The sequence below is a fragment of the Netta rufina genome (genome assembly GCF_964035555.1).
Source record: "Netta rufina genome assembly, chromosome: 7".
In the NCBI taxonomy this organism is placed as follows: Eukaryota; Metazoa; Chordata; class Aves; order Anseriformes; family Anatidae; genus Netta; species Netta rufina.
In genome coordinates, this window is record NC_140130.1 from 1747870 (window position 1) to 1762663 (window position 14794).

The 14794-nt window shown below is 38.7% G+C and overlaps 1 protein-coding gene across 1 annotated transcript in view; it reads right to left on the bottom strand.

Annotated features, from left to right (window-relative positions):
• The window catches only part of FAM13C (family with sequence similarity 13 member C), a gene marked incomplete at its 5' end in the record, with an annotated part of 115406 nt that extends 100795 nt beyond the window's left edge, over positions 1-14611 (bottom strand). Inside the window, 4 exons of the mRNA XM_084290035.1 lie at positions 6418-6553; positions 12158-12341; positions 14174-14383; positions 14587-14611. Coding sequence (XP_084146161.1) covers positions 6418-6553; positions 12158-12341; positions 14174-14383; positions 14587-14611 — 555 coding nt within the window. The remainder of the gene's footprint in view (positions 1-6417; positions 6554-12157; positions 12342-14173; positions 14384-14586) is intronic.
• Between the last annotated feature and the right edge of the window lie 183 nt (positions 14612-14794).

Here is a 14794-nt window from a genome sequence, read left to right on the forward strand (position 1 = left end):
AACCCCAGCTCTCAGTGTGTGGATGCTGGCAGAGGAATCTCCCACCTTAGGTCCTATGCTGCTTTTGTGCATATCCCAGTGACACCAACAATTTCCAGGTGAAGCTCCAGTCGCACACTGGAAGCAATGCTGCGTCATACAGCAGCAGCCCCTCATCAAGTATTTCCTTGTCTGCCTAACAGCTTACGGAAACATTTAGTCCTGATCAGCATCCTTTAACACAATCCTTTAACACAAGTGACCCAGGAACAGTTGGGTCATTTGGCATGAGAGCTGAATGCCTCCATTATTATTTCCTTATTGGCACAAATCCATGCATGCTCATCTGTGGTCCTCTGGGAACAGGGCTACATCTAATTTGAGAGTATGGTCAGTGAAAATTCAAAGGTCAGGATTAAGGTTGTTGACAGAACCTCAGCTTCAAGCATCTAAATTACCAGCAGTGCAAGCCAACCCATGTGCACAAAGCCAAACTGCCATAATGTTTGTTTAAATTAAAAATGGCCTTTGAAATGAGTAGGAACGCATCTAGAAAAAAGCATATGAGGAGGTGTTGTGTTTGTTTATTCTTAATATAAGTTTCTGAAGTATCACGTTGATTTTTCCGTATTCTTCTTAAAGGCATCTTCTGCTTTCTCCTCCCTCTTTTTTCCCCACAGATCTCTTTATTTAAGAAAATGAAGATGTCAGTAAATCAGGACAATTCAAACTAAACTTTTCTAACCCTGGCCCCCAGGGAACAGGAGTAACATGCATCTTTGCCGTACATTTCATCATGTTTTTCATGGTTTTGGCTCAACTGGATTTGTGTTTTTATTACAGGCACATTTCATCCTTTCCCTTTCTCATATCAAAATAAAAAGGTACTCAGTATTTAGTTTGATAGCTCTGGAAACTATTTAACAGCAGTGCTGACTCATGAACACACATTTCCTTTTTTTACTTGAAGTAAAGAAATTAAATACCACTGAGACTGCTCTATAGCAAAAACCCAAATAAGCTGGGAGAGAATGAAACTGCATTAGGCTATAACGTGCTAATATGCTTTCAAGATTCAGCCAAGCCTTTCTTCACGCAACTGCGATAAATGCTGGCATATTCTTCTGGCAAGTGAAGTTAAGTATTTTGGCATGTTTGCATCTTTGCTAGGTAGGTATTTAAACCCATTAAAGAGGAAAAAAGTGGTCTAAGAACTGCGGGCAGGGGGAGCAGGGCCTGCGTTCAGCGCATGTCTGTTAAATTCACTGTTACACAGCCCTGAATTGGAGAGAGCCCAAGTCTCTCTGAAGACTACAGTTGAATAAAAAATGGTATTTTCTTTTAACAGTGGACTTTTTTTTTATGGTTTTTGCTTTATTTTGTGTTTCCTGTCTGCGTTTCTGATAATATTTCCCATTTCCATCCCTTAACTTAAACCCTCAGTGGCTTTACAAAGTACAGGGGCTATAAGAACAGGAAAAAAAAAAAAAAAAAAGCCTGAAATGTTTTTATGTTTAGACATCACAGAACTTTCAGTAAAAATACTTTTAATTTCCCAAGGGATGAGTTTCCCATCAAAGACTTCACTTCTGCTATTTTTCCAAATGCCCTCATCATCAGCATATCTGGAACAAATTGTATTGCTTATGTACACCAAAGAAAAGGAATACAAAAAGTGTAACAGAGTTTATTGGTAGTCTTCCTGAGTTAAGGAAGGTGACATGAACATAAAACAAAAAATGATTGTATTTCACAGTGGTTTGGAGGTGAGTTCATACCCTTCCTTCATGCCTCTCTGATATCGGCAATTATCTGAGAAGGAACAGGCTGATGTGCTGATATGTTACAAAAATAGAAATGCAATACCTAATTTTAAGATACTCCGAACATATAAAAGAATTATGTTCAAAGCAAATACAGCTATGTAGTGAAGGAGAACAATGCTGACACCACGTGGAAGAAAACGCTGCTGCAAACTTGAGATGCTTGAAAATCTCAGAGCTGCAAGTCTTCAGTTAAGATAGTGTGGTAAATTTTAAAACATCAGAGGAAGACCACGTGCATCCTCTGAAAGTGGAAATGTGTGTTATCCTAATGTATACACTGCCTGATTAATTATAATCCTCTTCCTTGTAGCGTGGCTGACACCTTAGTAAGCAAAGCAACCAGCTGCCACTCTGAACACATCAGGTAGGAATTGCACTAAGACTTCTTAATCTGTAATCAACACAAATTCTTTGAGTCTGTCTATGGTAGGGGTTTTTAAAATGCTCTGTTCACAACAAAACTTAAAGTAGGCCTTCACAGACTAAGAGGTAACAAAGGCAAGTCTTTACTACTGCTTAGTTTGTTTCTGCACAGCAGAGCACCTTCAAAATGTTTTTCCCAGTCAGGAAAGGCATGTGTCAGTTTTAGAACACTTCTCCTCTCACACACTTCCTGCCATTACTGAATGACAGGCAGTGAGCAGTGTTATCAGCCAGTGTGATCACTGGAGCTCTATTATTGTATTGTTGATTGCACTAAAGAATCACAGGCCACCAGTTTGGCCAGCTTCCTTCTTAAATGTTCCAGCTGCTTGTTACAGTGAAGCACTGCTGACAGTGTGCTTCATGGCCCACATAGCACACCTTCACCTGCTGACATCCGCTCCTGGTACAGCTTTACCAGCCAAAAGAGAAGTGAAAAGAAAAGAAGCAATGTAGATAATGTGGGTAGGAGGGAGGTGACCAGCAAAATGAACTAAGGCACACACAGGACTCACTATGTTCACACCTAAGTGCAACTGGAAGTTACCTTTACTAAGCAAAGAACTTCAGTGAAAGAAAAACATCGAAATCTGTACCAATTTAGAGTAAGGGAAAAGTGCTAAGAGCCACAAATAGGAATTGGAACTGTGTTCCTCTGCCAAAGAAGAATTTCATCAAGACACTTCAGTCTAACCTGGAAATTTGAGTTTACTGTATCATAAGATCATGTTTGTTCTGTTTTTGAAAGGTTTCAACTGATTTCAAAAGCACTGTTATGGGATTGATTATCAAAGGAAAACATCAGTTGAGTTATTAGCTGTCCTTGAAATTGAGGGCAGTTTATCAGGGAGACCACAATTTTTTTTTTATGGCAACTTCAGATAAAAGTGGGGCACCAATTCTTTATTTTATTTTTTTTTAAAGAAATGGGTTAATGCTGAAACATCCCCTCCCTCTTTGAAAAAAAGGCTAAAAGTCTGATACTAACAAAACTCCCTAGACCACAAAGCCCTTCCCCCCCCAAAAAAAAAAAAAATCAAAAAAAAAATTCAAATAGATAGCCTCCATAAAATATTTAGCTCCAGTGATACCAACCAACTCCTAACCACACTGCATAGTTTCAGAAATCCACTCTGATGTGTCTGCGGTCTTTCTGCAGGTCTAGGAGAGTGCCCTGCTCCCCTTCCCCAGCCACCGGAATCTCTGTAATCCCTTTACAAGGGGGTTCCATTATTGCAGGCAGAAGCTACATGGAAACCAATCAAGAGTCCCTGCAGCCTTGCCAATATAAAGTGAAGCACGCATAAAGGACAAAGAAAAGAGAAAACAAAGAAATGAGAGTTATTTCCTGAAGGTGTAGGCTTTTTTCCCCAATTAATCCTATGCTTTGACGGGATGCAGTGGCTTGCACACACACCAAAAGTCATGCTTCTCTGTTTGTAAAGCAAAGGCAGAGTACTTAATTCAAGCAGCATTCTGTACAGAAAGGAGATATGAAAAAAATACTCCAAGATCAAATGTGAAGAGTTCTGTAACCATTTTTTAAACCAGAACATAAGATTCAGAAATGATGAGGGCAAACAGCATGACAAATTGCTATTAAAAAGGTTTGGATCGTAATTTAATTAGCTTAACTTCTATAATGTAATCTTGCACACCTCCAACACAGCTACCAATACGCTTCAGGTTAAACAGAGTTGTCTAGAGAGACCCCAGGTCAAAACAAACATTACAGTGTCTAACCTCTTTAAAAAGTGATTTAAACCAAACAGGGAAATCAGCTCAGTACCAGTGCAGTATGTGAGCTAGGACAGAAGACTATAGAACAGCTTTAAATGCTAATGGATATTAGGATTTAAAAAACAACTAGAACCACACACCACACAAACACCACCACCAGCAGGATTTTACAGCCTTACATTGTCATTACAGCAATGGTCAGGAAAAAGGACAAACTAAAGCCACATAGTAGCTTGTAAGCATCTTTTAAACAACTGTCTTTAGATGGAATAGGTGGGTATGAACAGTCTCCTAGCCAGCCTGGGATACTCATTCTGATCTATTAGACAGGCAGCTTTCTAACATCTGTAAATTCTTCTCCCAAGCAGCCAGCCTGAATCGGCCTACAGAGGTAGAGGAGGTAGGATGACTCCTGGCACTTCTAGGTATCCTAAGAGCTATGATCAGGAACAATCAGTCGTGTTCATCTCAGGCTACAAACTACACAGCTGCCTATTAAGCGTATGTCAGCTGTATTGCATGCTTGCCAAATCAATATGACTTTTATTTGTTCAAGCTCAATTAATTATAGTGGCATATAAAATTGAAGTAAAAAATATACTGGAAAAAAAGCACCCCGACAACGAAAAAACCTCCTGAATTAAGTAGTCCAAATGCAAGTATCAGCGTTACTGCTTCAAGTTATTTCATGAGAAACAGCCAATAAAAGCAAGTTTAATTTCCAGGAAGCAACAAGGGATCTGAGCCAGGCTTGCCATTTCACTTTCTGCTTGCTTTGCTGGAACTAGTTCATGCACGTTGAATATGTTTAGTTTGTAAGCCTAACTTTGATGTTTCTCATTTAGTGGACTTTCAGCAATTGTTACATTATGAAAGATGAAGAGTACCTATCCAATGTGCTGGATTTCCTGCCAGAAATTACAAAAACAAGATCAACCACAGAATACCGAATTCCCTTCTCACCATAGATGGGATTTCTTTCATAAGCTTACCTCAGAGTAGGAGAGTGCCTCATGGCTATGCCTTGTCTGGGGTTTTATTAAAGAACTTGAAAGGATTTTTCCAGCAGAATTCTTTCCCACATCACCACAATCTCAAACAGACTGTGACATTTTTGCAGAATTACAGGGAATGAAGTTGCTTTTAAAACAAAAGTATTGCAATAGAAAGCCAGAAGGCCTGACTTTGGGCTTTTCTAATACCTTTCCAATCTCCTTTAGTCGCTGATGCTTTTTAATCGGTCTAGTTTTGTGAACAGAAACATTATATAATAGGATTCCTAACATTTTGGTCTTGCATACTCATTTGCAGGAATCCCCAAAGATGGTAGTGGCATAAGACATGTGAGGAAAAGTAGAGGTGTGGGCTCCAACATAGTCTCTATGTCAAACGACCCCAGTTTTAGATCTGGGACCATGTCCTATATCACAGGATGAATTTTTCATAAACATCCTTACATCAGTGTCTTCTGTTCTCTGTACCTACAACTGAACAGGATTTTTTTTAAGAAAAACTTTTTAAAGAGAGGTTCCAAGGAGCACAACAGTCCCAGTATCCTGCTTTGGGATATATAATATGCTCTAAATCTAAATACAGTATTTGACTTTATAAGTTTCCTTTTTCCCTTTTTTTTTTTTTTTTTTTTTTTTTAAATAGAGATACTTGAAGGAACTTGAAGATACTTGAGCAGCATGAGCTATAATTACATGCAACGCAAGTCTTTTTCATAATCCTTCACCTGATCTGGCACGCTTCCATCAATCTCAACTGCAAGGATGTGTAGTATAACTTCATCGTAAAGTATTAGACTGCAGTTCTTGTTACTACGTTCCCCTCAAGTTCTTTTCTAAAAATCAATTTCAAGTTAAGCAGTTAAGCAGCAATGATACATCACATCCCGAAAACAAGACTTACATTGACCCTCTCCCTAAAGCAGCAGTAGTCTATCATGCTTCTTCCACTAAGAGATTTTTTGACAAATAAGGTAAACAAAGAAAAGTACTAATATTGTTTTAGAAAAGAACATACCCAAGAAAAAGGTGAAACATACTCAGCATTTTCAGAAAAGATGAGAGGGGGTTCACCCTTGTGATTTTGCTCTTCTGCATCATCTACATATAGCAGTGCAGTAAGAAGTGTTTCACTTGAGGAAACAATCAGCAGCTTTGGTCTAACAAAGTTCCACATTAAAATATCTAAAGTGGAAAAAGTTAGTATTTTTTTCTTGACCTTTTATTTTTAGATTTGCTTTTTTTTTCCATAATTACAAATTTAAAGACTTATGTTTCCCCTCTAGCTTGGGCATACAATGAATACTTAGGCTGCTGGCAATGAGGTATAGTCAGTCAGTACTCACAGTATGTATAAGCAAATACATTTCCATTTGTAGGTTACAACCTAATGAAGCACTTTTGATTCCTTGCTGAATCAATTAATGTAACTTTCTTACCTGAAAGCCATCTGCTTGACTCAGTGAGAAACCAGGGTTCAGATCAACAAAAAGCTTCTCATGGTGTTGAAGCAAATACAGCAGGAGGCCGTTGTAAAGCCTTTGTTCTTCACAAGCCGAGGGACTGACAGGGATCCTAAGGGAAGAACAAATGGATTCAGTTTTGGAGCTCTCATACCAGGGGCTAGCGATGCGAGTAGCCCCCTTGTGCCCGAAATAATTCACCAATGCAGCCAGCCAGGCAACTGGATAAAACAGTGTTCCAGGCTCATTGCCAACCAGCAATTGTTGGGACAAGAATCATCTCCACTTGGTGGGGGTCACAACATTGGGAACCCCACAGTGATAGAACCCCAGTTTGCTACACTGGTTCACATCCCATTGAATCTTTGAAGCAGTGCAACAAAATAGCTAGAACCTGGCAGTCTGCCATGAAGTTCACAAAAGCAAAGACAAAAAAAAAAAAAAAAAAAAAAAACAGAAGCCTGCCAACCTGCCACCACTCAGTGGCACAGGGGCTGGAAGAGTTGTTTTGCTGTTCCAGCTTAGCTTCTGAAGGTGAACTTTGAAGGCTGGAACAATATCTTATTACGAGAACTGCCTTGAAATAAACATAGATAAGAAACTGTTACAGTGTAATAATTTGTAATTTCACAGACTTCAGGTCACATGCAGTGGAACTTCCCATGCTTCCCTTAGCAGATTTTTTTTTTCCTTTTTTAATATGTAGTAGCTTCATTTGTACTATCCATACAAGTAGACTAAATCAGAATCATTTAATCAAAATAAAGAGATTCATCTCATTCTGTGAAGGGACTGCGTATGCCCCCTGTGAACCATTTGGAGGCTTGGAGGACCTTTGCATATGAATTTTGTCACCTATTCCAGCTTCCCCAGAAATGCTGCGTCAACTCAGGTCCACCCAACACAGTATTAAAAATTAAACACTTAATGACCTCTGGAGACTAAAGGGGAGACATCCATATGCACCAGTCTTCTGTTTGCTAAATCAGTACATTCATTCTTCATTTGCAATTTTAAAGTACAAATATATGCACTGGGTCCAGTTCAAGTGCTTTCATTCACATTCTCATTTTGTAAATCTACATTTGTTTCTGTGAGAACTCAAGTTTGGGCTCCTTTTAAAAAAGAATGGTTTAAAGAAGAGTTATAGACAGGTATGACCTAGATTTACAGGATAATCTGCTGTGTCATCAGTTCTTTTTCAGGATTGAGTAACAATTCTCCATCTTGGATTCTTCCTCTTCTCAGGACAGACTCAATTTCTCAGAAGTAAATAAATAAATAAAATCAAGCATGGCTTTTAAACCTGGTTAACTGAGCAACAGCCTTTCTGGCATAGAGTAAGCCCAAGAAATCACTCAGAGTTTACCCAAACATTAACACCCTCAACTCAAAAGCCATACAAGCAATCTTTTCAGATTTTTTTTTTTTTTTTAATCTTCTTTAACTTAAACATTTGTTCTCTAATTCATCCCTACCAACTGTTAACTCCCTGCTAGCAAGGCGCACTCCACAAGTTGTTCCTGAAGATAAACAGCTCTCTCTGTATTTACTGGGGCCCACTTTCCCTTAGTAGCAGCCTGTTTTGGCTGCTCAGTTCTCAAGTCAGCTTAACACAAACCAAACCTGTACTCTAGGATGTGACCCTACAGCTGACTCCAAATATCAATATCTGCTCATCTGCAAATACTCACGGGTGGCAACATATGGGTATTCCAAATATAGAAAGTACATTTTTAGTTTCCTCTGAAGCCACCTTCCTCTTTGAGTTTCAATTAATTCTGTAAAATAAACATTTCCTGCCTCTTCAGATACTTCTGCTTCTAGCAGAAATCCTGTAATCAGGCTGACAATAGGGGAGCTGTGTTCACACAATGCTGAATCCAGGAATATATTCCTAGGAAGAGCACAGCTACTGAGGTATATTATGCATTTCACCATAAAAACCCTGTAATCAATTGTAGTACAAATCAAACACAGGAGAAAACTAACAAATAAGAAAAAACTGAATCTTGACCATCAGGAATCAACGATGGTTTCCTTGAGAGAGCCTAAATCTTTCAAAGTCGCTTTGCCACAAAGTGCAAGCTAGAAAAGCCATACAGTGCTTTGCCTTGGTTGTGTTCAGGAGATCTGCAAAAGTTCCTTGCTGGCAGAGGCTTGTGTATGAGACTTTCTGTAAATTAACAGGAAGAAAGAGTCAAAGTGAGTAGCTGTAAACAGATACCTGGCTAGCATCCTTACACACACACTCAAGAATTGCTTACTGAGGATAACAGCAGAAATATCTTTACCAAGAGAAGGCGTAAATAAAATTGTACCTGTAGAAATCTGAGAAACATTGGTCAAACCTCAGATAAAAGCAACACTTTCTCCTTGGCACTTAGAGAGACTTGCAAGACATGATACAGCTCACAAGGAGGACGAGGAATGGCAACAGAAATAAATAATTCAGAGGATGAGCAGAAAGAATTCACCAGTAGAAGGTGACGGAAGAGTAGATTTTAGCACAGGAAGTCTAGGGAGCAGCCAGCCTGACAATTCACCTATGAGCTATGTTTGGGGCTCCTTCACCTACAAGGAAGTTAGGACATGAAAGCTCCATAATACAGATGCTAAGACTGAAGTTCCAGAAGATAAGAAACAGGTGCCAGGTTCCAAATCTAAGAGCAAAGCAATCTGAAAGATGCTGGTGGAGCAACCTCATAGTGGTGAAGACAGTCTCACAGGTGAAAAACAGCACAAAGGAGAAAGGCCAGTAGAAGAAACCAGAAGGAGGTGGTTTGCAAAGGACACTGAGGTAAAAATAAAGTGTTTTACAAAGTTACACTTTTTCTGAAACATACCATCTTTTCCTCATCACGTTTTGGGTCCCATCACTCTGAATAGGGACAGGAAGCAGATATATTACTACTATTATAACAGAATAATTCCTGTATGAAGGTGATTTCAGTCAAATGTTCAAAATAAGCAGCAGTAAGTTAAGGGGGTTGTAACAGATTAAAAATATAGAAGGGACATCTTATTTAAAATTCAGTTTTTAGACAGTGATACTATTTTCTTAGCATTTAAAATTCACGGCAAAAGGAGGTTTTCTGTGATCCTGTAACCAGGCTTCCAAAGTTATACCTGTGCTAAGGCTTCTATTTGCTATTTGCAATTAGTGTATTTACTAACTGTGAAGCACTGGCAGTTTAGGTTAGTAAGGTGCAATCACCAGCGAGTTTTATATTCTAATTTTGTGTCCCCAAGGTCCATGTGTTCCATATTCCAACTACTTTATATTCAAGCTCAGTCACTTCAGTGAAACTATGAACATGACAGGTCTCCACAAATAAAGCGTCAACAGATTGAGACAGGTGATAATCACAGAGAGAATTTACACTTGAATATAAATAGATGAAAATTTTAAGTAGAAAGGTTTATAAACAACCCAAAGCAAAGGCAGGAAGAAGTAACTGCACAAAAAAAAGGCAAGTACCAGAATGCATGCAGAACACTTAACATCTGCAGTGAGTTAGCACCAGAACTGTAGTTAATAGTACATCCAAGAAGTAATAGGTTACTTCCAACAGTGGCACAGGGTATACATTTCTGCAGATTAGAAACAGAATTGTCCTCAACATTAGACTTTAATTTTTCTCTTAAAAAGGAAAATACAACTGGTTTGGTCTGAGTCTTGGAGGCCTTGGGTCACTCAGAAGCAAGGGGTACAGCAATCTCACTGAATGAAAATGCCAGTTGCAAGGTTCTCCTCACCACCCATTTATTAGAACGGTGATGATTCATAATTGCAGAAAGTCACTCTCCACGGACAGCACTACTTACACACTTTACAAAAAATGATTTCCAGACTTAATGTTTTTTTTCTCTCCCAGAGATGGTGAGCTCAGAACGATTACATAAAGCTGGAGTTAATGTTCATAGGGTAGTTATAGCTTTTATTTATGGTAGCTGTGCGGTCTTGACAAATAACTGGCAGAGATTGTTTCCAAGGCTTCTCAGACAGGTCACTTGACACAAATATTTAGTTTAGCATTAAGTGCACTCTTAAAACAAAAACAAAACAAAACAAAAAAATAGGTGCATATTCAGAAGTAGCTGGATGATCTCCCAAAACAGGCTGGGGTACTTAAAAACAAAAACAGTTCATCAATCAAAAGGGGAGTCCACTTGAATTTTCTGTGTAGATTCAGAAATCAGCGGGCATACATTCAGAGAATTTGAGACCAGAAGTAATAAAGTATACTCGTGCACATGCATGCACCCAAGCTTCATGTGATGGTGAAGGGGTCTAATGTCAGGAGAGTGACAGTCAGTGCAGTCCTTGAGATAGCATAGGTCTAAGGGCTGGATTTTTGATGAAGGCTTTTTAGCGTTAGCCTTTTACCTATTTATAAGCATCATCATGCAACTAATCCAGATATTGGGAGTAAACCTCATCTGTCTGCGCTCATTTATTGATTTCAGCATGCAGATGTTAAGGGTTTTTATTGTGCAAGCACTTTGTTCTACAACTGAATATCCTCCATAGTGAAACCTACTCTCACAGGAGAGAACGGTGTAAGTCCTGTCACACTGCACACCGTTAGGTTCATCTCTCGAGCTGTACTTTTGCTAAGAAGTAAGGTTCCTTTTATTTGTATCGCCTGCAAAGGCTATAAGCTGGTACATCTGGTGATAAGCCTATAGAGCAGTTCAGCAGACACAAACAGAGCCCTCTGAAAACAGCAGCAAGGTTTATGAGCACAGTTTCCCAAAACAAAGCCTGTCATTGATTTCTAATACAAATGATACCAATTTTGCTGATTTTATCCTTTTAAAAAACTTCCTCAGCTTGAAACACACACCAAAAAAAAAAAATGGAGAACAAGGTGTTTGTTACTGTATAGAAAACTCTGATTGTTAATGCTTAAATTTTGCAAATTGGTAATTTGCTTGTAGTTTACATCCAGCTAGACTGATCCACTGAAACAAAGGTTTACAAATCCTCAGATAGGTATGAACACTATCACATTTCTGTATCAGCGTGACAAACAGGATGAAGCACTAAAACATTTCAGTTTCTTTGGAAAATCCACCGTCACAACATTCTAGGCTGTTTCCTCTCACCACCTTGACTTACCTGACGTGCTCTCCCACCTTTCATTTTAGCATCCAGGTATGTGTCCACGCTCCATCATCCCAAACACACCTTCACCAGCTTCTGCACTTACCTCTTGCAAGCTCAGCTGGCCTCTGTTCACATTTCCATGTGCATTTTAGTGGCACCAGTATATCCAAAACTTTCCAGAAAGGATAGAATGAATTACTCCTCTACTTTGGTAGAAGAGACTCTGATATCAAGTGCCACTACAAGGTCAAAATCAGCTTTAGCATTTCTGAATCAGTGTTCTCGCCAAGTAGCCTCTACAGCCCATGCATTGCTTGGGCAGGAAAACAGAAGAAATTCTCATTGAACGGCTCGTTAGCCCTCATACCTCTTCTTTTTAGATTGTTTCTTACTTGAGACCCTGCCTGTAAAGAGCCAACCTAACAGCGCCAAGTTGGTCAGCCTGATCAGAAACCGTTCACATTAGCCCTTAATACTGCACATAAAATTTAACTTTCAAAATGCTGTATTTAGATTGGATGTACAATTATGATGGGAAGCCTTGTTTTAAAGCGTGATCAAGTAGTACTGTTTAAGACAGGTAAATAGATACGGAGTACACACTTGAACAGAGCAGGTCCAAACACAACGGCTAGGTTCTCCAGAGTCATGAAATTCACTGCACTGTATGTTGCTATCTTTAACAGGAAAGCAGACAGGAACTGCAGAAGGTTTTGATGGGCTTCAGGCAGGCAGCTGAGTAACTGTCTCAGATTCTTTATGCATTCTGTTGTGTGGATTTTGTGCTCTGTAAAAAAAGAAAAAAAAGTTATTCCACAGATGTTCCTAATAATAACATGATTTCATCATAGATACTAGTATAGATCTGAGAAAGGGGGACGGTTTTAAAATATTTATTCTTTACTTTGCTCTAATATATGTTCTACATGAAGAATTTCTACTCTAAATTTGGAAAACTATTTTCACATATTAAATATTTAAGTACTGTGGATTTTCCAATTACTGGGTTTTTGTATACTCTGGTTTTGCTATTCTTCCTGTTAGGACAAAAGCACTTGCTGCTTTTTAATGGAGTTATGAGCAGTAGCCATGTCTGTGAATCCTTAAAGCTGCCTTTAATGATGTTAAAATATTATCAGCCTTGATTCTCCCCAGAGATTTGACACGCTGTATGATTCTCATTACAACAAATAAGAAATTGTACCCTTTCAGCACCGCATCACCTCCGTTTCCTGACTAATTGGTAGCTCTCAGTCTCAAAACATTTGTGCTCTATAAGCATGCAACTGTACTTACACAAGAGATGCTTAAAATACTAAATTGGGAATACTTTGCATTTCCTTGATTCCCATTCTTCAAAAAAGAGTTACAAGGTAAAAAATGGCTTCACAAAAAACTCTATTTGACCAGCAGTTCAAAATTAATATGAAAAACTCTCCTGGATATTAGAACTGAGATAGTAGTACTGCTCAGTAACTGGCAGTTGATGCTCAAATTTGCCATAGATCTCCAGGACAGGACACATCTGCATAGCTTCAACATTGTGAATAGCGAATCACATCCTAAAGGGCAATTCTAGCCCTAAAAAACACATTCCATAAAGGTCAAGACTCATGTTGCTCAACATATTAATGAAAAGGGGAGGGAAGGAGGGAGAAAAGAAAATAGAAATTAAAAAAATATATATAAAAAAAAAAAAAAAGAGGATTTCAGCAATACTATTCAGGGTAGTCAAAACAAGATGATTGCAAAACTCTGTAGAAGGATCTTTCAGCTTACTGTTTTCAGATCTGATGAAAGGGACTTCGTTGTTTTTGTTGCCTTTTTTTTTTTTTTGTAAACGTGTACATAACTCAGAGTCCAGCAGATAAAGTTTGAACAAAAGCAGCCTGCAGTCTAACCCGCAAAACCCACTTATTTGTATGCAAATACCTGAATCAGTTATCACTCAAAATCACTTGGCCTAATTGTCTGAAAGCATCAGTGGTAGGGTTTTATTTGGTTTTACACAATTAAGACCTATAGACAAGAACAGGGAACTAGTCAGCATATTGCTATAGGTACTCATTCTGGCTTTGAGATGTAAACACTTCATGCCATTCCACTCACGGTTGCCAATAAAACAATAGGACAACTAGTAAAAAGTACTGAATAAGAACAGGGAATGGAAAGGCTCCTGTATAAGGGAAGATGAAATAGAGAGGGAGGCCTCAGCTTGGAAAAGAGAGGAGTGAGGCAGCAGATACATAAATGCATGAACAGCATTATGATGGTGATTAGATTAAAAATAAAAATGGTATCTCAGTAAGTGGTAAAGGCACCAAATTTTAAAAGAAAACATACAAAGGATCATTCTCAAAGAATACAGATCAGAGGACTGGATTGCAGAATGCCTTACAACAGGATATCGTGTCCAAAAGCTTTAATGAATTAAAAAAAAAAAAAAAAAAAAAAAAAAGACTATAGACACTTTCATGGAAGACTGGTCCATTAAAAGCAATCAAACATCAGTCTAGGATTAAGGAAACTGAAACCACTGCTTACTACAAAGGTGCTATGAACACAGTATCATTCACTGTCAGAGAAAGGACAGAATTTTGGAAGGTATCCATTCCGTACCTTGGAAAGTTTTTAGCAGGCCACCACAGACATTGTCTGGAAAAACAGCCACTGGCAGTTCTTTTAGAAACAGTTTCAGAAGGCTGGCTACAGAATCAACATCTCCATGATTGATGAGGTCTACCTTTTCTCCTTGATTGTACTTTTGCTTCAATTCTTTGACTTTATTCACTGAACCACTGATTCGAAATATACCAACGTGCTGCAGACCTGCCCAAGAAGAAATACGAAACAGTAAGCAACAGCTGCATTATCATACCTGTGCGAAGAGAAGTGGATCTCAAAAAGCATGAGCTCCTCTACAAAAGCACAGTAATTGTAAAACTAGACCACGAAACTGCTGAGTAGTTACAGCTGAAAAGCCCTGCTTAAACAAAAAACAACAGACCCAAGCAGACAAAACATGAACTTACCAAATACTTCTAGGTACTCCACCATCTGTGTGACGAGAAAAGGGACTCCACATTGCGTTGCATCCTGTATGAGAGCTTCCAGAGGAACACCAAATGTTCTTCTTTCTCTGTCAGTCTGTGCATCCGGTGAGACTTTACTTGTTGTGTGCCTGACTTGAACAGAAGATAATGATTTCTGGGGAATAAAAACAGATAAACGGTAAGAAAA